Source organism: Typopeltis vanoorti, chromosome 7 (assembly GCF_054136105.1).
Source record: "Typopeltis vanoorti isolate ZY-2024b chromosome 7, IOZ_Tvanoo_1.0, whole genome shotgun sequence".
In the NCBI taxonomy this organism is placed as follows: domain Eukaryota; kingdom Metazoa; phylum Arthropoda; class Arachnida; order Uropygi; family Thelyphonidae; genus Typopeltis; species Typopeltis vanoorti.
This window is the reverse complement of record NC_143555.1, coordinates 36,978,019-36,993,075: the sequence shown is the minus strand read 5'-3', so window position 1 is coordinate 36,993,075 and position 15,057 is coordinate 36,978,019. Positions and strand designations below refer to the sequence as shown.

Sequence of the window (15,057 nt, the reverse complement as noted above, 5' to 3'; positions counted from 1 at the left end):
TACAAATATTAACTTATTGATCACAATGTAAAAAAAAAAAAAACTCTGCTCATCTCATAGTTGCCTTTTTTCTTTATGGCAGTTTATTTAGCGACTGATATGACCCCATTAGTTATTTTATACTTGTTTTTTTTGCAAATCTGATTTGCAAATTAGAAATTAGAAACTAAATTATTATTATTATTATTATTATTACCCCAAGACCTCATGGAGTCAAAGACTCATCTGGGAGGTGAATTGCAAATAAAATATGCAGGAAATTGATTTGGTAATTTTCAAAGTGTATAAGTGCATTATAGTTAGTTCAATATAATTTTACTTTTCTGTACTAAGAATCTTCGTAACGCATTCATTACTCTCCATCCAGAGAGTAACGAACGAGAGAATAACATCTGAATTCGAATCCCATCTATTGTGTGAAGGACATTTATAAGAACCTATTTGTCTGAAGGTGAATCGATAGCAGAATTTTTTTCTACCGCAAAAACAAAGTAATTTGAACCTGAACCATTTCGAAAATATAAGACATGATGCTCATACATTAGTTATTTCTCATAATTTGAATACATTCAAGGAAAATTTCTTAATAAACGGCGCTGTTTCGATGTTTATATTTTTATATTATATCTTAAATATAACATTCTAAACTTTACTATCTTTTTTTTTAAACTTGACTAAAGTGGTCTTGGTCTCAGTTTATAGAATATAACGCGATCTTTTATAAATTATTATTATTATTATTATTATTATTAAAAATTATTATTAACCAGTGCGACAATACGTTTAGACATTTCATTCTCGAATTACATCCGCCATGCTGCAAGGATTGAGAGAAAGAGAGAGAGAGAGAGAGAGAGAGATCATTGAGTAAATATGTTCAGAAAATTAGTGGAATTAAACGATCTTAATCGGTCTTCGGTGTGGACAGTAGGGTTTTCTCCCCAGTTTATCTGGGATTTTTCCTCCCGCAAAGCAGGCAAACCGGTCTTAAGAATACAACACTTCAGAGACAATTAAACATTGAACGGAGGACATGGGACTGTAATGCCAAAGAAGAAGATTCTTGACCAAATTTTTCTTGTATCCTGCAGGATCAGTCAATAATGGTGAATTTGGTAGAACATCTCTGGGTTTGTTGAAATGCAAGGAACGTATGAAGGACTTTTTTTTAGTTAAAATTGATTTATTCGGTCTCATGCAAGAATCCTCCTTCTACTTCTGTATGAGATCACAGAACACGATGCAGTACATTTGCTCATAGCCTTAGTCTTTGCATAATCTAAAACAACAACCAACCATCAACTCTCTAGTAGAGCCTGGTTCAGCCAAATGCAACCAGTTCGTTGTTATATACTTTATAAATTCCCTGAATCAGCATATGGATTTCTCTCTCTCTCTCTCTCTCAGTAGATAAAATGAACAAATTACAACTAATATCAATTTTATAACATTTCACTCCACGGATTTGCGGAATCTCCTTTGCACTTCGATTCCTTTGAAACCCATTAAAAATCTCAGTGACAAAATTGTGAACGGTAATCAAGTATTGACCTGACCTGAGATTTATGCCAGAGTATCATATAATGCCATATCATATAATTATAACTTCCATTAATTAATCGTATAATATTCTAGGTTTTAATACTTGTCATACTAATACGATTCCAAAACTACCTTACAACCAAAATGCCCAATTCTCATATTCATTAACTCTTTCCAAAGTCAGTCAACTCATCTTGTATACATCTAAAATTGCATCTTACCAAATAAATCACATATACTAATTGCTTCATTGTTCATCTTCTGGGAGCACCCAGAAGAAAATGATTACCCCTACTCTCAAGAAATCGCAGAAAAATAATACAGCGAATTTGCAGTTAATTAACAAAAGAAAGAACGTGTTTTTCTGAATTGTAACATACATATTATACATTGAAGTAGGTATTATTTTAGGGAAAATTTGCAGTTAATAATATTAATAAAATAAAATAAAAAAATTACAAATTTAATAATAATTTCATACCTGCCTTCATTGATATCGCAATCGCTGCTCTTTCAAAACGAAAGACATCATTTCTTTATCCAGTAGCATATACTTACATATGTTCACATCAAATATAAATATATGGTACCAAACCGGACTGGAAATGCATATTTGTACTACCCTTTAGGATTCTCTTTGTCACTGCAGTTAAATGAGAATTTAGAATCAAAACCTTCTCCATACCTTATAAATGTTCTGAAAGCTGCGTACTTGACAACAAGCAACATCTCCGTCTTGAACCTCAATTCTGCAATAAGGAGATAACTCCGAAACTTGAGCTATTTTATGTACGGTTTAATCCTCAACTACAGTACTATTGAATTTCTATAAAAGATTGAATTTGGTAAAAAGAAGAAGAAAACTATTATCTGTTTATACAAATTTACAAACCAATAATTTGATCTGATCTTTAAAAAAATAAATTTGTTGAAGTCCTATCTAGAATTTTTAAAACTAAAATTTCGTCGTGAAAATACAGTATTTGGTTCATATAAATATATTAACTGATCAGCTTAAGTATCGTCTTTTTTTTTTCAGCTGGAAAAAGTGCTAAGAGTGAAGAGACACCAACAATGTTTGAGACACCAATGAACAAATCATACTTCTGCCAGAACCCAGAGATTATTCATCTCTATGATTTAAAAAACAAAATGGTGGCTACTGCAAAACTCCGTGATGTGAGCTTACAGCCATTTAATGTAGAGAAAGGGAATTTTTCTTCAGGTAAATAAATCTTTTCCGATTTCATTATTCTAATCTATTTATAGGACAGACATTTCTGTTTAATTTAAAGCATTCAAATTACTTAGAAGTTATATTCATGTGTGATAAATTGCAACTTCCCTTTTTCCATTAAAAAAGGATGATCACTGTGTGTTGTGGCATTTATTTATAATAAAGCTGTATTATTAAAGAACATAATTCAACATGCAACTAGTTACACAGGATTTCTATCAGTCTCTAAGTTAAACAAGAGTTCATGTATTCTTACACAGCCGAAACAGCAGTTTTACACATTTAATTCTCATTCTACAAAGGCTGAAAAGGAAGGCTGGCTGTTTTCTGATTTACGGCCAACGCAACAAAGACTATGAGACCAGTGTTCAGTGTCTGTAAACTGCGTATGCTCTTTTGGCCGGTGTGCGAGTTGAAAACCCTTCCATCACCTTATGAGACCGGTCAACTCACCTTCAGTTGAAAAAAACCTTGATAAAGAACGTTCTTCGCGTTTTAGAGATTCAAATCCACGTCTTTCCAACCCAAGACCATCTTTGAAACCTACCAGGCTACAGAGATTCTTGAAAGGAATACCGTCATTGAGTAATATGTTCAGAAAATTAGTGAAATTTAAGGAAATTGATATATGTCTTATTAGCTAAACAATTGTAGTAATTAATTACAGGACGATTGGAAAACTATGCATATTTTTTGGAAGTTTGAAAGTGGCAGCTTTCAATATGGCAGTGATAGCCTTTCCTTTGGTACGTGGCAAACCGTATTGATTACTTCCAATAAAATCGTGAGAAATAAGCTAAGATGGAATGAACACTCAGATGTTCTTCATTTGATCATCTTATGTGATCCTCATTGACTACATTATTAGCGACGTGAAGACATATTCATTCTCGCCTTGGTGAACAAATGGATTTAGTATGAAATGAATTTTATCACCCAATGTGAAACTACCACACTGGTTATTGGAGATTCAAAGTGACTCGAAAAAGTTCCATTTCTATTCTCTATAGAATTCCGGATTAAGTAACTCTTCGCCCACCCACGACAGTAATGTACGGTATGTTAATAGCCGTTTGTAGGTGAAAGTCGCATAAATAATAATAATAACACAAAAGGTAAAAACCACATGAGTAAAATGTACTACCGCGTATCACGTTCTTATCAGGGGTAGTCGGGCCAGGGCCACACCCTGGTACTTTTTAAAAACTATCAAAATTTTTAAATTCATTATAATAAATTATAAGAATTATAATAATGAGACTTATAATGCATTTCCAGCTTTCGGTCAAAAAATAGCAGCTTGCCGCTCTTGTCATCTTCGTTTCAGAAAACAAGGCAATGACCTGCGTCTATGCTCCGTTTTGAAGTTTCAAAACCAAAGAAAACTGACAATATTGCACCCCTATCCAATACTACATTGCAGTTGGTTGTTTGTCATCCCTACACTAACGGGTTCAATGGACCTAACAAGTTAAAACGTGTAGTGTGCTCTGTGAAAGTGTGTCCTCGCCATAGTTTGCTATATGGTGTTGGGGAAAGTATTTTAAGAAGAAAAGTGTAATAGTGCATCAATAATATGAAGAGAACCAATGAAAACGAATTAACCAATTACTTCTCAAAACTTAAAAAGAATGAAAATTCTAGTACGAGTTCGGAATACAATACAAAATTTCTGCCGAAAATTAAGAACAATGAGTGCGATCGTGTTCCTTCTTCGATGCTCTCAGAAAAACCGGAAATGCAAGATAATTTGTGCAATGTTGCGAGTGTATCTTCAGTTATCACAAGACATCAAGAACATGCAGATAATGTTCTTGACAATTGACACTAATTCTATAAATGTATAATACCCGGCAGTATGGTCAGCGCAACAGTGGATTGAACGCAAGGACAAACATAAGTGGCTCATAGCAAAAAAATGGATATTTAGGTTGTAGTGATGGTTCATCAGTAGGGTACTCAGGACTTCACAAAACTCAGAGGTCAGGGGTTATCTCTCAGTAACGAATGGGTGAATTGCACAATTACATTTAACGGTACAGAAAAAACTCAGCAACTGCAATCCTTAAGAACTAAAATTTATGCCCACCAGGCATCTATAACACAAAAAATGGGAGTCAATTTTAGCCGCGTCTAAAAAATCTCAGTTAGAAAGTTTAACATTACAACAAAAAGAGCATCATATCAGTGCAACAGAAAAAAATTTTAACACTGCTTATCACTTGGCTAAGAATGATCGACCATGAAGATTTAATTCAATTGCAAAAGAAAAACGGACTTGATGTTGGGATAACTGTTCATTCACGTTACAGTGCAGCCGAAATAATCAAACACATTGCATCAGAATTTAAAAAGAGACTGATATCAGAACTTACAGGTACTGATAATAAAATTTCCATTTTAATAGATGAATCAACAACATTAGACAAGCAATCTTCTTTAATAGTCTACATTAAAACTTTCATACATGGCAAAGATGAAATTATATTTCTTGACTTAATTACTCTTGCAAATCAAAATGCTGAAACAATCACTAACGAACTTCTTAAATGCCTTTGCTCATACGGTTTCACGAGTTTATTATTATGATTATTAACTTAAAATAAACGATCCTGTAACATTATACGAGAATTTTCAACTAAAGTTCACAGAAATATACAAAAAAGCAACAAAACCTACACAAACGAGGCGACAAACAGACAACAATCCATTGATAAATGACGACATTCTAAATACTATAACTGTAAAAGAAAATCTATGGAAAAAACTTAAAAAGTCACCCAGTAACACACATTTACAAACCTTATACAAAAACACAAGAAATAAACTAACAACAAAAATTCGTGGGGCAAAAAGACGCTACTACTTCCAAAAATTAATGGAATATAACGACAACATTAAGCAAACATGGGCTACACTCAACGAATTAGTAACCCGAAAAAAGAAAAATTCAGCACAAGATTTTATTGCAAAAAGCTTCGGTCAGGACACAAACCAAGAGGAACTAGCAGACTCATTCAACCCTGCTTTCACAAACAACATCACACAACTCAAAAAAGGCAAACTACCAACGATCAACAAAAAATTACCGACACAAAGTCAACAACAAACGATGTTTATTTAAATTAAGGGGATATTAAATCCACATTGTTTTAAAACCGAATAAGAAACTCAAAGATTGGAATCAGAGAGTTTCATGCCGAATATAGTAAACTATAAAGTATCGGCGATCACTAGGGTGAGCTAATGCAAGTGACCCTAGTACGTAGTACAATACCGGACGACTCGTTGCAAAGGTGGGGGAAGTTCAAATCGCTATTCTTAGGTATTTTCCATAATGTAAAAACACATTTCCTAGGAAATGTATGCTGTTATTACATTATGGAGGGAAGTCACAACCCAAACCGGTTTCAGCCTTTTTTGAGGCTTCATCAGTGAGTAGCTAGACCAAATTAATACCAAAGGGTATAGCGAAAAGAACTTATATACTCTGCTATATGAGTTTCCGAACAGGTGCAACCATTAAGTTACTTAAATATAAAGAGCTAATAAGCTTCATTTCGGCGTTTACTATATTCGGCATGAAACTCTGATTCCAATCTTTGAGTTTCTTATTCGGTTTTAAAACAATGTGGGATTTAATATCCCCTTAATTTAAATAATGTTTATATCGCCGAAATGAAGCTTATTAGCTCTTTATATTTAAGTAACTTAATGGTTGCACCTGTTTGGAAACTCATATAGCAGAGTATATAAGTTCTTTTCGCTATACCCTTTGGTATTAATTTGGTCTAGCTACTCACTGATGAAGCCTCAAAAAAGGCTGAAACCGGTTTGGGTTGTGACCTCCCTCCATAATGTAATAACAGCATACATTTCCTAGGAAATGTGTTTTTACATTATGGAAAATACCTAAGAATAGCGATCAGAACTTTACCGCCTTTGCTGCGAGTTGTCCGGTATTGTACTACGTACTAGGCTCACTTGCATTATCTCACGCTAGTGATCGCCGATACTTTATAGTTTACTATATTCGGCATGAAACTCTTTGATTCCAATCTTTGAGTTTCTTATTCGGTTTTAAAACAATGTAGGATTTAATATCCCCTTAATTTAAATAATGTTTATATCGCCGAAATGAAGCTTATTAGCTCTTTATATTTAAGTAACAAACGATGTATTTTCCACCCATAACAAAACAGGAACTGAAAGAAGCAATCCTATAACTAAAACCAAAGACCGCTCCAGGAATAGACCAAATAAGACTCACAGACCTTATAACACACTTTGAACAAATAAATCCAATACCTTTGAAACTCGTGAACATAATATTCGACACAGGCATTATTCCACAACAACTAAAAACTGCAGTAATTATGCCAATATACAAACACGGCAAAAGAAACGATACTCAGAACTACAGACCAATAGCTACACTACCAGTCATCTCAAAAATTCTAGAAAAAATAACGCACACCAGACTACAGAACTATTTGCAGAAGTTCAACATCATCTCACAAAACCAATATGGCTTTCAGAAAACAAAAAGCACCATCACTTTATTAGAAGACATCGCCGACACAATAAACAAAGCTCTCGACAAAAACAAATACGCCGTCCTTATACTGCTGGACCTAACTAAAGCATTTGACACACTTGAACATGACATACTACTCACCAAACTATACTCAATAGGTATGAGGAACACTGCATACATGATTCAAGAACTACCTCTCAAACAGAACACAGGTAACAAAAATAGGTACATCTCACAGTCGGAGTATACAAGTAAAACACGGTATACCTCAAGATGCCATATTATCACCCACTCTATTCAACATATACATTAACGATGTTCATAACATATCCATAAGAAGTTAAATATTTCAATACGCAGATGACACTACACTACTAGCAATCCACACAGACATTAACACAGCTCTCTGCAAAGCACAACAAGACCTAAACGAAATCACAACATACTTCCACCAAAACGCAATTCTAATCAACGGCACCAAACCACAGATGTTGATAATACACAACCCAAGAATCATACTCCCTGCATCACTATCGATACACTGTCACACATACCGCTGCATTAACAACAAAAATACCTGCCAATGTTCCGAAATCAAACCTGTAACACACGCAAAATACCTCGGTCTCTATATAGATTCCCACCTTAAATGGACAAAACATATAGAATACCTACACACCAAACTCCGGATCATCGCAGCAAAACTATTCCAAGTTAAAGACATTATTCCACCCAACATAAAAAAAAAAAAAACTCCTATATCACGGTATCTGCGAATCCCTACTCAGATACGGAATAACAGTCTATGCAAATACATCAAACAGCCACCTAACAAAATTAGAAACATTACACAGGAAAATCGTGTCAACAGCGATCTGGACACCTTACACACAACAACCAATATCCGACAAGCACATGGCGATACACAGACTTCTGAGCATTAAAAAACTGAAACACTACATGACATTAACAAGGAATTACTTCAACATCACCTATCGAAACAACAGAGACACATATCGCATAACACGACCTACAACAACAACTCTCTATATCCCCACACCCTTCAACAACTCATACGGTTCTTTTGTGAGATCACATCAGATACCCATGCAACTCAACAACCTACCAAGCAAGTTAAAACACGTAGATAACTACAGAACATTAAAAAACGAACTCTGGAAAATATACCAACAAAGTTAAGAAACCATTAACACTAATATACACATCACAAATCACTAGCATCCAATGCCTACATCCCATACATAAACAGTAGCAACAACACAAATAGTGAAGGCTAAATCCCACCTCTTCATCAAAGCTAACTAACCTAAGCTTCGAAGTAGGTGGGATTAACTTGCCTCACTCATCTACAAGTAATCCTTATAAGCAAATGCAGAAATTTGTATGTGTAATCACTCTTTCTCAAACTTTAAAAAAAAAAACTAACGCCTTTTATTCCCTAATAGGGAGTAGGCGAGGCCTTTATACCCTATCTAGCTTTTGGAGACTGAGTGGGCAGTTCAATCTCCACCAGTAGCCAATCAGAGATAGTGGGCCCATGTCTATAACTAATTATAGCAGCCGCCGATGAAGAGGCTGGCAAACAAGTGCTGCCATCTCTTGGTACCTAACCCTAACAAGATATGTCACTGTCTGAAATAATGTGGGTACTACCGTCGATTTTCTTGAATTTACGGGACGAAAAACCCGAGTTTCCGGGAGGAAAAACCCGCTTGCCAAACTTTAAAAAAAATAATAATAATAAAATAAAAAATAAATAAATAAATAAAAATTATACAAAAAATTCTGTTTAATCTTCATTGTTAATATTGGAAGAACATGTTTTGTAAATACTCAATATAAAAGCAAAAAAGTATTATTAAAAATTTTAATTGAAACCCAATGTAGGAATTGCAGCACTTAGTGCTGAACTCTGTAAAATTATAACGTGCAATGTCACATAAGATGTTTATTGTATGTATAAATAATTTAGCAATCAATAAAAAAAGATAAAATTAAAAAATTAAAAAAATTATTCCTGATACCTCCAAGGAGTCCGAAGACTCATCGCGGGAGAAACTTGCAACTGTTTCAACCACTACACCGAACCTCTACTACGAATCATCTCCATCAACGCCATCTACCGCCCCCTCCACCACCACTACAACTAGTATTTTTTGTCTGTAAATTGCATGTGTTCTGAAGGGCCGATTTGTCTCTGTATGCGGGATGAAAAACCCGAATTTCCGGTTAAAAAAACCCTGCTACCTCCGTATGAGATCGGCTAACTCACCTTCGATTGAAATCGTCCAAATAAAGATTCCTCCTGAAGTATTACCTGAAGAGAAACCCGATTTGCTTTGTATGCGACGGTGCAAGTGTCCTAGTTGGTAGATCCTCTGGTGTTGTTGGGAAATTGCTTCAGAATAAACTGCAACAACCCAATATTATTATTTGGCACTGTCTTAATCATCGTTTGGAGTTGGCTGTTCTTGACCTGACATAAATGCCATTAATCATTTCAGACGTTTCATTGACACTATTTACGCCTTATTTAGTCAATCACCAAAAATTATGACAGAATTGCAAACAGTAGCCTCAAGCTTGAGTGTCCACTTAACTAAAATGGGAAGAGTCCTAGATTGTCGTTGGGTTGCTAGTAGTTTCAGATATATGTCTGCATATGGAATGCATATATAGCATTAATTGCTTATTTCAAAGAAGCAGCTTCTGATTCTAAACGAACAGCCAATGAAAGAAAAAAAAGATCACTGAGCTTTATAAACGCATGGAGTCTATCGAGTTCCTGAAAGACTTAGCATTAATGCATGATGTCTTGGAAGAACTGAAAAACTTGTCTCTGCAGCTTGAAGAGAGAACTTGCACCGTAAATCGTGCAGATAAATTGATCAAAAGAACAATTCGGTATATAGGATCACTGAAGGAAAAACCAGGAGAAAACGAAAAAGAAGCCGAGAATGCATCAGAGAACATGTATTATCTTGGGATCTCTATGACGATTAATAAAAGAATAATAAGTATTGATATACTTCAGTTCCTTACAAGCATTATTAATAATCTTGAAAGCCGTTGCTTTACCACTGTTGCATAACATCAAAAAAGTAAAGATGGCAACCATGAAACTGAAAGTTATAACCAATATTGGCTGACTTTGAAATTTTAAATCCTGACACATGGCCTGAAGATGAAAAAGAAAACTTACGATATGTCGAAGAAAATGTTAAAAGAATGTGCACAAGATTCCCCCTTGAAAATGTGCGATTCATTTTAAATGGATTTCGAGAGTATTTCGACGAAGAAGGGAAGAAGATGCCCGTTGCTTTAGCCCCTTTGTCAAATGCAGTTACAACTAACCATGCAGCACGGCTGAGTGTGAACGAGGATTTAGTGATATGAATGCTATAATTACAATGTTACGCACAAAACTCTTAATGAAAAACGTTTCTGCTGTGATGTTCATCAACTAAATGGACCACACTTTCCACATAGAATGCGCTTCCTTACGTCAAGTCATGGCTAGTGTAACACTGCTCAGCTGAAGATCGACAATCGCGATCTTCAGAGAAGAAAGACGAGATCATGTAGCAGAGAAGAAAGACGAGATCAAGGAAGTTTGGAAATTATTTTGACAAGGTAGGCCTAAATGTTAATAGTGTATTATTTATAATTTTAATTTTAATTGAAGTAACACCTAAATGATCATCAATGCAGGTTGCTGGATGATTAAAATTATTCCAATGAAAACGATGAAAGAATTACATAATAGCATGGTGTAATTTTGCATAATAATAATAAAAAAAAAAGTTTTTGTTTATGTACAGGGTTTGTTTATGTCTGGGTTCTGGGGTTAACCATGTGTTTAGGGTAATCATTTGCCCACTGTTATTTTTTGTTATTCTCTGTTAGTCTGCCAGATTATCCCACCCAGTTGGGCGGGGCCTTAACCACACGATCTCTCTCATCTCGTAGGGCGTACCACAAGCCTTCTTCTCCTCTCAGAACCACGCCCACGACTCGGCCATATGGCCGTCGCAATGATAATAATAATAATAATAATAATAATAATAATAATAATAATAATAATAATAATAATAATAATGCCGCACTTCGTGCTCTCGATTTTTGTTTCCGAGGTAGAGCCTGGCACTATTTCTTTTAGGACTACACCCCTGGTTCTTAGCTCTTCTAACAGTTCACGTCTTCACAACTAATCTTCCTATAAGCTTTTAATATCACTAATGATAAATTTTTATCCCCTCACCATGATTTTTGTCATATAGTGTATTCAGAATTATGCCTGCTAACCCAGCCGCATAGAGCAATCACAGTACAATTATGTTACCAAATACAGTATATCATAATGTGAATAGTTTTATTTTTGAAAATTATTCCTTGAACAAATGTTTCTGAACCTGCAAACTTGCTAACACTAGCAAATGTGGAAAATAGCCAACTCGTTATAAGAAATTGGTTCAAAGAAAGGGGAAAGCCATCTCAAAACGGATACCGCAAATATTTCTTGTACCTTGCTGAATTGTATCTCTCTTCGAAAACTTCACTACGTGCGTCATCAGCGAGAATGACGCTGTGAATGAGAAAACTGCGTGAACAATTCCATTGCTCGCACACAGAAAACTGAGAATTGTCCACGTTTTACAGATGAGCATACATTTTTAAAGGTCATGGTGCGGCAGTGCTTCTCTGAAGTAGCTTAACAACTATCTTTCTCGTACCAAGTGTCGTTAGGATTCGTTAATATCAGTCAGGAATTCGGTATTCAATCCACCCATCACTGTCTTAATTAATCACTAGGGAATCGAGATAATTATTAAATAATTATCTCGATAAAGTATCAGAAACGATTACATGATAAAATAAATAAAAACCTGCTTTTCCCACTTTTTCTAGGACGTTCATCTACAGATAATGTGAAATAAGAATGTTAGTGTTAATATTTTTTTTCCTTTCATTTAAGAGATTTAAAGCGAAGGGTCTAAATAGCAACTCTGCATTAGAATTTCAAGAAAAGCTGGTAAGCCTGGTACCTGAGGTGAACCTTAATAATAGCCTCTTCAATAAACCCAGTTCAAAACTACTATACCAATTAGGCTTGCGAGCTTGTTTCTCCAACTTGTTTTTTAAAATCTCGAGGAGCATTTAAAGAAATATACTCGTATGTTATTTCATTTGGAAACATTTAGATTCAATCGCATTTAGGATAAGAGGAACCTTTTAATGGGCTTTTCAATGGGAAGTGAATTAGAGTCAGTTTCAAATGAAGGTGGCAGAGCTTTTATCCCTTTTTGGAAGCTGCATTTCCCAGCTCAAAAAAAAAAAAAATAAATAAATGAATACATACAAGTTCACAAACATATTATTTATTTATTTATCTTAAATGCAATGACTCAATGTAATCTTAAATAACACTTGTTTCCCTGCTTAAAAATATTCTGCTCAGCTTTACTAGTAATGAGATTTTCTTTTCTTTCTTTCTTTCGTTCTTTCTTAATATTTTCCTCTTTTCCCTTTACGGTGTCGAGGGTTTGTATTCCTTATGACCACAACCGTTATACGAGAATAAGGTGGTTAGCTCTATGCTCCCGGCGTATCCTATGTCTGTAGAAGCGCTATGTTCTCAAGGCCGGTTTGTCTGCTTGCGGGTGGAAAAACCCCCAGATAAACCGAGGAGAAAAACTCTGTAGTCCACGCCCAAGACCGGCTGACTTGGCTATGTCCGAGAAAGATCATAAGCTCCTCACGTCAGCGACAATAATCCAACCCAGGACATTCCTTTCCCAGGTATATGGTTGCGAAGCGCATAGCCACTCGGGGCTAACAAAGAGATTTTCTAATAAATTCATTACTCTGATAAACGTAATAAAATAAAAGCATATACATCAAAGTTTTAGTTATAGATATCACTGGAGATTTATTCCCTTCAAAGCTTTTTACATAAATGTCCAATGATAAATTAAAAGGAAGATTAATGAAAATTCATTAATATTTGATGCGAAGTCGGCAAGTAAGGTTTATCTTTTAAAAGTTGAAAAAGGTCTGAAAGTAACCGACAACTTAAACTTAGCTATAAAACAGCAATGTACATTATTATTATCATTATTACGTGACACCTCCAAGGAATCCAAGGACTCATTATGAGAGATCACACTACACACTACTCCAAACACAACTAACCAACTTTTTTTACTTAATCCTACAACTACACAACAACACTATTACCATCAACAAACAACGCCATCTACCGTCCACTGCCACTGATAATATTTTTCTATAAATCTCTGTGTGTGTGTGTGTGTGTGTGTGTGTGTGTGTGTGTGCGTGCGTGCGTGCGTGTGTGTGTGTGTGTGTGTGTGCGTGTGTGTGCGTGCGTGTGTGCGTGTGTGTGTGTGTGTGTGTTCTCTCGGCCGATGTTCTTCTATGGGGGAGAAGAAAAATTCCAGTTTCAGGAAGAAAAAATCCTGCAATCTCCTTATGAGATCGAATAATTCGAATACCTTCAATTGAAAAAGGCCATATTTTCCAATTCCAAGTCTTTGTCGGCATTTTTCTTTAACGTCCATTGTAAGCGACCATTCTCCAAAAAATATTTCTTAGCCGTAGCCACAGGTAATGTACAATATGGAATGTAGTACAGCCAGCTCTGTCCCGCTGATCTGTGCTATTACTGCATGTATTGTACAGTTTGGTCGGGTGTTTTGCAATAACTTACATTTTAAGAAGGTAGATACATTATTACTTTCTAGACTCACGGTCAGAAAAGAATGCTTCTGGCTACCACTCGTTTCCATAGAATCAATGTAATAAAACATATTTAAGAGTATACATGGAAAGAAAATTTGTAAGTGGGAACATGACCTGGAATTACTTGTTTATTTATTTTGTTTTAATTTTCCGAAATTGGAGATGAGATAAAAAGCGTTCTAATACAGTAATGTATGACTCTCTCTCTCTCTCTCTCTCTCTCTCTCTTTTTTTTTTTTTTTTCCTTTTCTTTTTGAAGAGCGGGGAGCAGACTTTATTGGTATTTATTATATATGATGAAAAAATGACCTGAATATTTCACGTAATATTATTACGTCAAATATTACCTGGGAATATTCTAGTTGGTTTCCCATCATATATAATAAATACCAATAAAATGAATTAACTTTGTTATTTGTTTAAATTTACAACTATCTGGATATCTTTTCCCCCTTACTCCTAACTCTAGGAGTAAGGGGGAAAAGGAAAAGATTGAGTTTCATCCTCCTCCATTATCTCATTAATATAACTGCGTTTTTTATTGCAAAATATCAAAAGCGGTAAATGTTAATTTACTCTCATCTCAATTCTTTTGAAATTAAGCTGAGAATGATTTTTTAAGAAATTTTTAAAAACTTTTTAAGAAATACTTATTCACATGAAAATCATTACAACTTTCAAAACATCAATTTTGTAAAGCAGGTTGCTTTCTTAGAACCATTCTGTATAGAATTCATTTGGACTTTATCCATGATAGCAAAATAAAGTGATATTGTATGGTTAATCACAGTATCATAACTTTCAACGGATCTTTTACTTAGTAATTTCAATGCTCCTCTAAATCCTGTGTTTCCCTTTTCCCCCATTCTGCATTTTGAGGGTTTGATGTGGCTGTTACGCCTCTAATGAATCAGATACATTAAAATTGTATAAAATTATCCATGAAACAAAATATAAACTT

The 15,057-nt window shown here is 34.8% G+C and overlaps 1 protein-coding gene across 2 annotated transcripts in view; it reads left to right on the top strand.

Annotated features, from left to right (window-relative positions):
• Positions 1–15,057, top strand: part of LOC150104591 (lysosome-associated membrane glycoprotein 5-like) — a 94,068-nt gene that overhangs the window by 70,855 nt on the left and 8,156 nt on the right. For both annotated transcript variants that reach the window (XM_090395798.1, XM_090395799.1), the window contains one exon: positions 2,582–2,767. In XM_090395798.1, coding sequence (XP_090251924.1) covers positions 2,582–2,767 — 186 coding nt within the window. The remainder of the gene's footprint in view (positions 1–2,581; positions 2,768–15,057) is intronic.